General features: G+C 36.4%; 1 protein-coding gene across 6 annotated transcripts in view; it reads right to left on the bottom strand.

Moving 5' to 3' along the window:
• The window catches only part of NAALADL2 (N-acetylated alpha-linked acidic dipeptidase like 2), a 1,313,911-nt gene that overhangs the window by 222,894 nt on the left and 1,078,670 nt on the right, over positions 1 to 12,347 (bottom strand). For all 6 annotated transcript variants that reach the window (XM_027587309.2, XM_027587311.2, XM_027587310.2 and 3 more), the window contains one exon: positions 1,774 to 1,920. In XM_027587309.2, coding sequence (XP_027443110.2) covers positions 1,774 to 1,920 — 147 coding nt within the window. The remainder of the gene's footprint in view (positions 1 to 1,773; positions 1,921 to 12,347) is intronic.

The raw sequence follows: 12,347 nt of genomic DNA, 5'->3' as shown, positions 1-12,347 counted from the left end.
AAAAGAGTTTCACAGTGATAACAGTGTCTTCTTAGAACTTTACTGTGACCTGTTTCCAAATCTTTCTACTGACTAATCAGATCCTCCCGATGATCCTCATTAGATGCCACCTCTTCAGCCTTAGAAGCTTGTTTTCCTTAATAAATAACAAGCTCCTCCTTTCCACTAAGGTGTTCTTGTCAAAAAAGTTTGGAGATTCTTCCACACTAATATGTTGAACCTACAATCAGATAATAATACCTGTGATGATAGCTATAGTTGATAGAGGCCTTATTATGGGCTCAGTATTAGCTAAATCCCTTCCATGCAGTCTCATTTAATCCTTACCAGGTCTCTAAGAAGTAGATTCCTTAAAAGTATAACAGGTTCCTCATCTGCAAAACAAGTCTGAAAGAGGTCAATTCATTTGTCTCATAAGTGTCAGAGTCAAGTATAGACCCATTCTTATGCTATACTACACTGTCTGTCAAATTCTTGGCTTAATATTTAACCATGATGATTTAGACAGGGATGGAATAAAAGATATCATTCAACATGTTAACGTGACAGGAGCTGGATGGGCTGAGGTAGGAGGATGATGAAGAAATATTAAAAGATATTAAGCAGGAAAATTAAAAATGAGTTATTGTCTTAATACATTGGTTTCATTAAACTGTATATAGTGGGCTTGGTAAAAAACTACCCCTACACACGTATCCCATTTTTACACAATAGCGTACGAAAATAACAATTAAAAAAACAGGTAAATTGTAATGATAACTTTTCCATTATGTAAGAATTCACCTCATTACAATAGGATTCACCTGGAGTCTCTCCCTCCATGAACTTAAGTCATTAGTGACCATTAGCTGTTTACAGAGGAACTCAGGGATGAGTGTGGGAGTGCTGCTGAGAAACAGAAAGTGAAATATCGCTAATGCTCTCAGAAATTAAGATACCCCATACCTGAAGTTGAGCCTATAAAAATATTTAAACACAACTTTTCAGGAGCACCTATAGTTGAAAAACAAAGCAGGTTTTATTCTATTTTCCAGACACTATTTATATTGTTAATATAATAATTACCTTAATCAGGCTACCCAGCTTTCATATAGCTCCCAATAAAGCATGCACAACTTGTGAAAGGTAAAATATTCCAACAGGCTTAGATCTGCAGAGAAACAGTTCCCTGTGTCATAATTCTGAGAAAGGTCGAAAGGTTTGAAGTCCAAGAGATAGATGAACACAGACTTAGTTAAGGTAAATCAGGACTGTGATAATCTTCGGGGGGAAAAAAACCTCCTATTCTCATAAAAAAAAGTAGTATCTTTTTGGGCAGGCAAACTATTGACAAACTTCGGGCAGCTAACCCACAAGACTCACATTAATATACAGAACGTGAAACGCATTTTCCCTTGGGCAAGGAGAGGAGAATCTATTGTCCATGTCATCTGTTTCTGTGAATACTGAAGATTACAATTATGTTTTGATGTTAATCCAACTACTGCAAATTTCTTGTTGCGAAGCACACTGTGAAAATGTGAGTGACAGTATAAATCTTTTTAAATCGAATTCAACACTACTGAAAAGAGCTGATGTTTTCAAATACTGTTACAAAGCCTCTGAACAACAAGAATAACTCTCTAAATGAAGCAGCCTCCTATAGTGACCTACTTGGTAAGAAAGATAAATAGCCAGGATAAAATCAAATTCTGCATGTCTGCTATATTGTGTGTGTGTGTGTGTGTGTGTGTGTGTGTGTGTGTGTGGTTTTGCAATTTTAGGAACAATCACCTCTAATGCTTTGATGTCCTCAAAGGCAAACTGCACAGTGGGAACTCCAAGATGGTTGATGAAATAATCCGCATCACCTTGTATCTGTACAGAACTGACGTTGGTTTCTTGGCACTTAGCTCTTCTGGAACAGTTGAAATGATTTTTCTGAAAAACATAATTTAAATTGTTAGCATATACTATGCTTCTTGGGGCACCCCAAAATCAGTGCTACTCGAAATACAGTCCATAGATCAGCTGCATCCATGTCACTCAGGAACCTATTGGAACTATATATGCTTAGGCTACCCCCTTGTCCTCTGGAATGGGAATAGGAACCTTTAGGGATGGAGCCCAGGAACCTACGTTGTGACAATTCCCTATGATTCTGACGTTCACTAAACTGTGACTAGCACTGGACCAAATCAAATTCTGATTGCTGTTGGTGCTCCAAAGCATTTTTATCATAGATTTATTATGAACTGAAATGACTCTTTAATTTGAAATATTTTAAAATGATGTTGAGTCCCCAAAAGGCTTAGGTTTTTTTTTTTAAGTTTTCCAGTAAATTTACAAAGATGGCTTTGTAGGTTATAATTCCGTTCTTCTTAGAATGTTTTTTGAAAACCACAGAAGGAAGTTTCTCCATTTATTCTTTTTTAAATTTTTTTTAAAGATTTTATTGATTTATTTATTTATTTAATTGACAGAGAGAGAGAGAGACAGTGAGAGAGGGAACACAAGCAGGAGGAGGCTCAGAGGGAGAAGCAGGCTTCCCGCCAAGCAGGGAGCCTGATGTGGGGCTCATCCCAGGACCCTGAGATCATGACCTGAGCTGAAGGCAGTCGCTTAACCAACTGAGCCACCCAGGCGTCCCTCTCCATTTATTCTTAAAAGTATATTCCCTCAAGTCTCAAGTATGAAACTTTAATGGAAAAATCCCAGTCTCGTCAGCTGTAATCATGAGAAAAGTAAGACATTAGCAATGAGAACATTTACATCTCACATCAAGCAGAAAGTATGTATTCAATACATGTTTGTCATTGAATCAAAACACTGACTCTTCAACACCCCCCTATGTTTCTTTGGCATGATATAATTTCAAAAATACTTTTAAATATAACTGATCAAAAGATTTGGAAATGTGTAGTCTAATATTTAGAAAATGAATTGTTGCAACTTTTTTCAACTACAGTGCTAGATTTTTCCAACATATAATAATGTTTCAATATCTATCCAACTTTCTTTGAGGACCTAATAGAAAGATCTTTGCAATAAAAAATGGAAAGCCTGTGTGAGCGTTTATAAACAAGGCAAGATTTCAGTTTAATGTCACTTATATGTATCTTGAGTAAAGCATAAAAACCTAATTTTTTATCGTGAACCCCACCAATTTGCTTCTTTTGAAAGTCTGATTTTCTGAAAAGCGAGTTAATTCTCTTTCACTTACTGATCTACTCCCGGGGCTAAGATTCCTGAAGGTTTTAAATTGACCTGGGACAGTTTAGGTAGATTTTAAATATTCCCAAAGAAGAGCTACCCTTAAGTACTAGATTATGAAAAGCAAAGAAACCACTTTATATCATGTACAGAATTCCAAGTACTTTTGACAGCTCCAGCTGTTGACAACTGGCACCTTTGAAGGTATTTGTTCAGCCAGACTAGATTTTTTTTCCTAATTGAATTTGAATGCTTTGGTCAAGCAAGACATTTACAGGTGTCCTATCATTGGAGTCTCATACCCAGCCTGCTTCACTCATTCACATTCACTGAATGGTGCCCGGATGCATTTGAATTTGTGAAACCTAGACTGTTACTGTTATACCCTTTTATGTTTTAAATAAGGATTTAATAGAATCTAATCTTTTATCTCCCCAAATGCTTAGCCAACAAAATTAGAAATCATTTTTACAAGTGGTTTATTTTCCCTTTACTTACATGTTTCCCTTTGCTTATATTTGAGACATGTATCCTACTCAACATCAGTGAAAATACAGGTTTGGCTTTCATTTCATTTTGTATGTATAATTCTTTTTTTTTTTTAAGATTTTGTTTATTTATTTGACAGAGAGAGACACAGCGAGAGAGGGAACACAAGCAGGGGGAGTGGGAGAGGGAGAAGCAGGCCTCCCGCCAAGCAGGGAGCCCGATGCGGGGCTCGATCCTAGGACCCTGAGATCATGACCTGAGCCGAAGGCAGACGCTTAACAACTGAGACACCCAGGCGCCACCTGTATTTATAATTCTTAATATTTACTCCAAATATCAGCCATGCTGATATTTCCTTAGAATTCTGTTAGAAAAATTTCCTTAGAAATTTTTTTTCTCTCTGTCCCTGTCACTCCAATTCCTCAGAGTTGCCAGGCTGAGACGTTTCTTTGTGCTTCTTTCTTTGCATGTGTGTGAAGTTGCAAAATTTAGATGTTGGAAATGATGGGTCATCTGAACATCTGTTACTCTTTCATTTCCTGCTCTTCTTTCAGTCAGTGAAGTGAATCGGACCTGCTAGTGGAAGGGGCTATCTGTGTGTTTTATTTCCTCTTTTAATTAAACAATAGGAATACAATCTTCTGAAATATTAAAATTTTTTTTTCTCAACAGATGATTAGCATGAATTTAAAACCAACAATTCTAAATTCCACAATATGTGTCTCTGAAAGAATTAAGTTAAAAAATGTGAAACTTAAATGTAATATATATATTTTTAAGATTTCATTTATTTATTTGAGAGAGAGAGAGTGATCTCGAGAGAGAGAGATAGAAGAGAGCATGAGCTGGGGGGAGGGGCAGAGAGAGAGAGAGAGAGAGAAGCAGACTCCCCATTGAGCAGGGAGCCTGACTCTGGGGACTCTGGGCTCAATCCCAGGACCCCGGGGTCATTCCCTGAGACAAAGGCAGACACTTAACTGACTGAGCCACTTAAATGTAATATTTGATACTATTTTTATTTAGTCATTATTGCTATATAATAGCTTCCCTTTGTCAAAAAGTGTGTTTCCCATATATGCAAATTGCTAAAAAGACACCAATGAGCCCACTGCAATCAATTCTTGCATTCTCTGTTTGCTCTACAAGTTTCTCAAAGCACAGTTCTTGTTTTGCCTCAGCCTTTCACCAGGCCAGGACATTCTTTTTGAAGCCATTATAGATACCCTAGTCTCTCTGTTCTTGCCATGGCTAATCCCATTGCCTAGCTTTACTATTTTCACCACCTTCCATTTCTGTGATTCCTTCTAGCTACACTTACATGTTCTCTGTTTTTCGGCCAAATCTAAAGGGCAATATCCAGCCTTCAGAATTACATTCCCTAAAATACTTCCACATTCTTTTCCCTACTGTGGCTTGCTCTATTTCACCCATTTACTAACAAATCTATCTTTTCCCTAAAGGTTTGTATTACCACCTCTGTCAGTCATCTATAAAACCTTCTTTTGTAAACCAACTGAGATGCCAACAGAATGAGCGTTATTTAGAATTGTTTTTAAATTGTATTTTGATGGTTGAGATCTATTAAACTACATCGATGATGCTAAATATTGACTATGTACAGAGGGAGCCTAGAGTACAAGAAAGACAACCCAAAATTTGAGGATCAGGGACAACACAATTCCCTGAAGAACCTTCCTAGGATCTCTTCCTTACCTACAAAGCCCAGAGTTTCCCTGAAAAGTTCTGTAGAGGACTTAGCGCACCAGCTCATACATTTTTCCTCTCTTTGTTTCTCTGTCTCTCTTTCTCACCACCTCATCCTCTGCTGCCTATTCTCCTGTGATTTAACCAGTGATGAGGGGAGGAAGTGCTGTACCCTCAAGCCTGTGTTTATTTTGTTCCTTGGTGCTTTTCTTCCTAGCTATTTTCAGAGTAAAATAGGATGAAAAAGAACCCAATTTTCGGATTGGAGTTTTTCCCCCAGTCATTTCATCTAGGGATTTCACTTTAGAGGGAACATTCCTGGCATAGAAACCCTATTCTCTAAAACTTTTTATTATTCATTACTTTATAATCTAGGCCAAATTCATAGACCTTAAGTGATCCTAAATCTGTATTCTATCCTAATGTGAAGTGTTTTCCCACACAACACCTCAGTGGATTGTAGTAGATCTCTATCAGGTAAGAGATAATGACCTACTCAACCCCTGTGAACACTTACATCTGAGAAGGAAATAGAAAGAAATGTTAATTTCCTTCATTTTACTAGAAGTTAGCCACCATGGGAAAGAGAAGGTTGGTAACAAATTTGTGCAGGTCAATTAATCTTTTAAATTTATTTACAAGGCTGAGTAAATTCAAATTAAGTATTTTATCCAAGGGGTTCAAAATGCTCCATACTTAACATTTGATAACAAGTATTTTTATTACAGTTCATAAAATAAGCAAGTTCAGGCAATGACTGTGGTTATGTCACTTGTTTAATTTCCCACCACAAGTCTATTGAAGACCTCAAATGAAATCACCATCTCGATCCTAAAGCTGCATGCTCTTTGCCGCTATACTTTCAGGCTGAAAGGCAAAACCTTACCGTAAAGGATCACATAAGTGAAATACAAAGAAATTAAGTCAACATTTACCTTAATTGAATAGTGATACCAAGGCACACTGACATTTTAATGTGAAATTTAAATTTTTAAATTAAATTTTAATTTTAATTTTAAATTTCTAAAGTATTTAAAAATCTGTTTAATAATTCAAACATTTTACCTCTCCCACACTCTGCTTTCCCCTGCACACATAAATATTCACTCTATATTTGTAGGAAATCTAAGGTGATTACTTACTCCAACAGCAAGTGTAAGATTCAAAATAAAAGTACCACATTCTATACATTGAAACAAAATTAAATCACTTTCTTTTCATTTCAGTATTATTTTGTAACTTCAGTTGTATGGAAACAATTTATCTCCCTGGTTTTCCTGATTTTCACAATATAGTAATGTTCCAATCGTGATAATGATGCCTATGGGTATTTAAAAAATGATTTCTCGTTATAGGCACTGAGATGGTTAATTTTATGTGTCAATTTGATTGGGCCTCTAGGTACTCAGATATTTGGTCAAACATTATTCTGGGTAGGTCTGTGAGGGTGTTTTCAGATGAGTTTTACATTTGAGTTGGTAGACTGACTAAAGCAGGTTATTCTCCCTAATGTTGATGCCTTACTTCACTCAGTTTAAGGCTTGAATAGAACAAAAGGCAGCCCATCCCCAGTAAGAAAGAACTGCTACAGTCTGACATTAGCAGGGACATAGATCTTCCTTTCTTTAGACTCAACTAAAAGCACATCACTTCTTCTGAGCATCAAGCTTGCTGTTTGGGGGCGCTGGAACTCAAACCATCGGCTCTCTGAGTTTGTTCTTTCTGGAATTGTAGGGATCTTTTATTTTTATTTTTTTATTTTTTAAAGAATTTATTTGAGAGAGAGAGAGAGACAGAGACCCAGCAGGGGAAGGAGAGGGAGGAAAACTCTGAAGCAGACTCACTTTGAGCACAGAGCTCTAAGTGGGGCTCGATGCCACAACCTCAAGATCATGACCTGAACCAAAACCAAGAGTCAAACCACCCAGGTGCCCCTCCTCCCTTTTTAAATTACATTATAATCACTGGATGTGGGTTGTAACCAACTATATATAACTATATATATAACCATATATAACCAACTATATATCTGTGGCATTTCTTCAATGTTTATTTAGTTACTATGTGTGTACATCATGAGTTCCTTACTTATTTTGGTTGTATTTTTATGCCAGCACCTCAAGTTGCTATCCATCCTCAGTTCCTCATAATGCATTACAGATCTCCTTTAGTAATCTTTGAGAGGAAACACGAAGTTATGCTTACTGACTCACTTTAATATTTTAAACTGGAAACTCATTTAACATATAACGCCAGCATCTGATAATGAGTTTCTTATACATAGAATATATTTTCAAATGGTAAACTTTTTTTAATCAATAACTATCTTACAATGCGTTTATTAAAGATTAAATTGAGTATGGAGAGAAACCAGCTCTTTATCTTTTTTTTAAGTGAAAATTTTCAACCCCATAAGATAGGATTTTCAAAATCTCCAGTTATCTCAAGGTTTCTGCAAAGGTTTAATCACCTACTTACAGAGTGTTAACAAAGCATTTTCAGCTTTAAATGGTGCAGAATTGCTATTCCTCTAGTATATACCAGTAGAACTGCCAAAGTGAAAAGTCTAGTTCTCATTTCATTCTGTCCATTTTTAAAACTTTAATCTTCTTCCCAAATATGAAGAAATGTTACTTTATATTTGAGCGCCTGGGTGGCTCAGTTGGTTAAGCGACTGCCTTCGGATCAGTTCATGATCCTGGAGTCCCGGGATCGAGTCCCACATCGGGCTTCCTGCTCAGCAGGGAGTCTGCTTCTCCCTCCGACCCTCTTCCCTCTCGTGCTCTCTATCTCTCATTCTCTCTGTCTCAAATAAATAAATAAGATCTTAAAAAAAAGAAATACTTCAAATTATATTTAAAATATATTTATGTACTAATGAATGCTTTAAAGAGCACTCTGTAACAGTGAAGATAAAAAAATAAAGACATTTGTCCTTGTTCTTATTCTAACTCATGTCTCCTCCCCCAGCCCTATATCTACTCCGTTTCCCCTTCCTCTTCCCTGGTTAACTTAAGATTCCTACCAATAGGCACATGATAACAGATGACCTATTTCTTTCTTTTTTTCTTTTCTTCTTTCTTTCTTTTTTTCTTTCTTTCTTTCCTTCTTTCTCTTTCTCTTTCTTTTTCTTTCTTTCTTTCTTCTTCTTTCTTTTTTCTTTCTTTCTTCTCTTTCTTTCTTTCTTTCTTCTTTCTTTTTTCTTTCTTTCTTTCTTTCTCTTTTTCTTTTTCTTTCTTTCTTTCTTTCTTTCTTTCTTTCTTTTCCTTTTCTTTCTTTCCTTCTTTCTCTCCACTTAAGGCTTTTGTGTAACAAAAAAGAGAGGTGTGTTATTTTAAACCTAAATAGCCACATTACAAACAAACTGTTGGGTTTAATAAAAAAACTCACTAAAATAATAAAATCGTATCCACCCTATGGTATCTTGTACCACAATACATTCCAGATGAATCCATCTTTTAAGGGTAAACTCTAAATCATAAAAGTATGGAGGAAACAATGGAGTAATAATTTTTAATAATCCTATAGTGGGAAAGACATTTTGAGTGTGAGAACATACCCAGAAGATTAAAAAAAAAACATTAATTACCCCAAAACTTATGTTTCCTGCATGACAAAAATTACCATAAACTAAAGATAATTGAAAACCTGGGACAAAAATAGTTAACAATTCATTCTCTACAAATGGCTAGTTTTCTGTAATACATAAAACAAAAAGCCTGAAAAGCCAATAAAAAAATATGTCAATGAACATGAACTGGCATTTCACAGAAAAATAACTATAATTGTCTTTAATGCATAAAAGGTATATAAAATATCTCTTACTTTTATAAAAAGCTTTGCAAGTTGATTATGGACTGACTTGTGAAGGATATGGGAATTCTGGGGCCTCATATTGCTAAAGAAAAAAAATTAAAAAAATTCTACGAAGGTTAAATAATGTCCACATCCATACAATGGAATAATATTCAGTTTTTAAAAAGAACAATGAAGCACTTATGCACTGGAAGTACAATCTCTAAGACACAATTTTTACAGGAAAAAAATGATGTGTGGTAAAAATTCTAAATGTCATTTGTATTAAAAAAAGAAAAAAACTGTATACGCTCAACTACAAATGGTGTTTCCTCTGGAGGAGGTACTGGTGGAAACAATAGGCTTGGAGGAAGACTTTTCATTGTCTACCTGTTACTACCTTTGAATTTTAAATCTGTGATTGAATCACCTGCAAAAATAAATGTTAAATTTTTCAAATCTCCTCTGAACTATATACTGTATTCCCAATTCCAAGATTCCCAGATTGTAAGCTAATCAATTTAAAAATAGCTTTTGTTGGATAGTAGAAAGAAACAAACCATGTAGCAGATATCTCCAGCTTCAGAAATGTTAGCATTTTATAAAAGCCTAAGTAGGAAAATGAGGTATTTAGAATTGTATCACAAGGTCCATTTAGGACCATCAGAAATGTGTATATCATGGAGAGGGGACAGATAAAAGTAACTGCCACTTATTAGGGAAGAACAAGTTCTCTTATAGGAGGATTTGGGACAATAACATGAGTTCTCTGCTGGGTAGGGTCATTAAAGTAGGCACTCCAATAACCAGGAGGATACTGGAGAGAACAGACCGCCAAAAAGTAGTGGAGAAAACTGAAAACAAATTCCATTCATCATAATCATGATTTCCTTGAGGACCGTTCTTGTTTACATGGTTTATGTGTGTTGTATTTTCTAGACAAGTATCAAGTTATTATCAAAATATGCTAAATATGGGCCACCTCACTTTCTACAAGGAGACATTTACATAAGATTTACCATTGACAAACAACATCATATTAGATCATAATTCAACCCTGTGAGATGGATAAAATAAAGTATTATTCCATATACAGATTAAAAGCTCTGTTGCCCTCTAGGGACATAATGATAACAAACAGAATGGTGGGCAGGGATTTCTAACTAGATCATTACATTGCTGTCTCCTTCCCCTCCCCACCTCTACTACCCCAATCTAATAATCCCCCTCCCCTCCACTCAACTATGGAAATAAGAAAGGGGTTCCTCCTTCATACAGAAAGCGCTGGTAGGCTGCTGATTATCAATTCAATTAAAATTACCTTACACAGTTTAAGAAAATGGTGACTTAAAAAATTTACACATAAAGAGACTCCATAGATCCCTCTGCCACTTTGGCATTTTGCCAATAGGGTTTGCTGTGGGTCGTTCTGATTGCTAAACCTATTTCTTCATTCAAAGCAAACTATATATAGAATGACAAGCCCAGGGCCCTTCCAAAAACTGTACTCTGATTCTATCTAAATGAAACCGTGACCATATTGAAAAGGTAAAGCAGAACCATCCCAACTGACCTTTGGCCAACACACTGGATGAACGCACACTCCCCCCCACCTACAATTCCTATAGGACCTTTAATGACTGAAACGATCAAGATATAGATTTTATGTCTCAGTGAAGGATAACAACTCTGGCTTCACAAAGCTGTTCCATGCTGAGGAATTGGCTGACATCACATAACTTCAGCTATTATTTCACCAGCCTTCTTGAGGTTTGTCTTAAATAGCTTCTCCTGGCCTCACAGGCAATGCTATTTTAAATAAGACAGCGTCAGCATTTCAGTGATGTATTCCAGCTGCCAGGCATTAAAAAATTAACTGAAAAACCTAACTGGTTTTCAATTCAACATTAACTGTCTCAGGCTGCAAATATTTTTAATGAAATATTTAAACAAACGCTACTGTAGATGAAATAGTTTAGTAACTTCCTTTCAAAAAAAAAATCAGACGTTTCAAAAAGAGTAAAGAAAATCGGAGTTGTTCTGCATAAGTTTAGCATCATTCAGTAGATAGCAAGAAGAAGTTTGCTGTTCTATGACCAGGGTTACAGGGCAGTTGTAAATCAGGTGGGTGCTCTCAGGTATTTTAGAGGTAATTCATTTAATTTTAGGAGGGCACAGGGAGAAAAAGCTGAAAAATGCAGACTTGGCAAGCCAGGAGGGCCAAAGGATGTGTATGGCATACCATCACACATTACCATTTCAAGCAAGTTAAGTGCTGAGAGTGAGAAATCAGGCAGAGGAAATAACCCCATCAGCAGTACTGTGTTTAACTCTGACAGATGACAGCATCATCTTGTAACCTGAAAGCCCAGCGCCAAGAGAGCTGCTCGAGTGGGGATGGCTTTGCTAGAGTGAGTTCATCAGAGCTTTGTAGCCACATTGTATCTTAAGGAGCATTGTGCAGAGGATGCCCAGGCACTACCCATGACTCACACCCCAGCACCAATCCCCGCAAGTCAGGTTTCTTTGGATCAGACCTAGGACCATTATTCTGGTCCCAGTGTACCAGGAAGCTTTTGCACATACATCACTTGTTTGAACTAATTCTCATTTGCATTTTTTCTGCTTCTCCTACATGTTTTTTGAGGTCAGAGAATTTGTCTACCTTTCTATTGACCCCCTAGTGATCAGCACAATTAAATGGGTAAGATCAAAGTTTGTAAAAACGAAGTCAATGCAATCATATCAGTGTTTTCCAATGGGAGGGAATAGGAAGGGAGAGAAGACCAAACACCATTTGGCTTGGCCTAGGTTTAGACCTGAAAATGACTGGATTCAGAGTTCTAAAAATTTCAGGAAGCTTGAGGTTGACTTCAGGTAATTCCATGAGTCATAACTGTACTGGAAATAATTCCTTGCTGGGCAAAATCTGCTTTCAAGAAAACTGTGTATCCTATTAGGTGCTGGGAGGAAATCAGCAAGTAGGTACTGACATCACAGAGTACATTGTGAGAAGTAGGTGCTTGAGATAAATACTAAAGAACAATCAAAGCTTGACCCACAAATAGACTGCAGACGAGATAGACAATTTTGCATTCTCCCTTAAAAAGTACTGATATCTCTTCTCAGCAGTATGACTTTAGTCAGTTACTTAACTTCCTGAAGCC

Source organism: Zalophus californianus, chromosome 1, assembly GCF_009762305.2.
Source record: "Zalophus californianus isolate mZalCal1 chromosome 1, mZalCal1.pri.v2, whole genome shotgun sequence".
In the NCBI taxonomy this organism is placed as follows: Eukaryota; Metazoa; Chordata; class Mammalia; order Carnivora; family Otariidae; genus Zalophus; species Zalophus californianus.
Note: the sequence above shows the minus strand (reverse complement) of the source record. Positions and strands in the feature narration are given on the sequence as shown.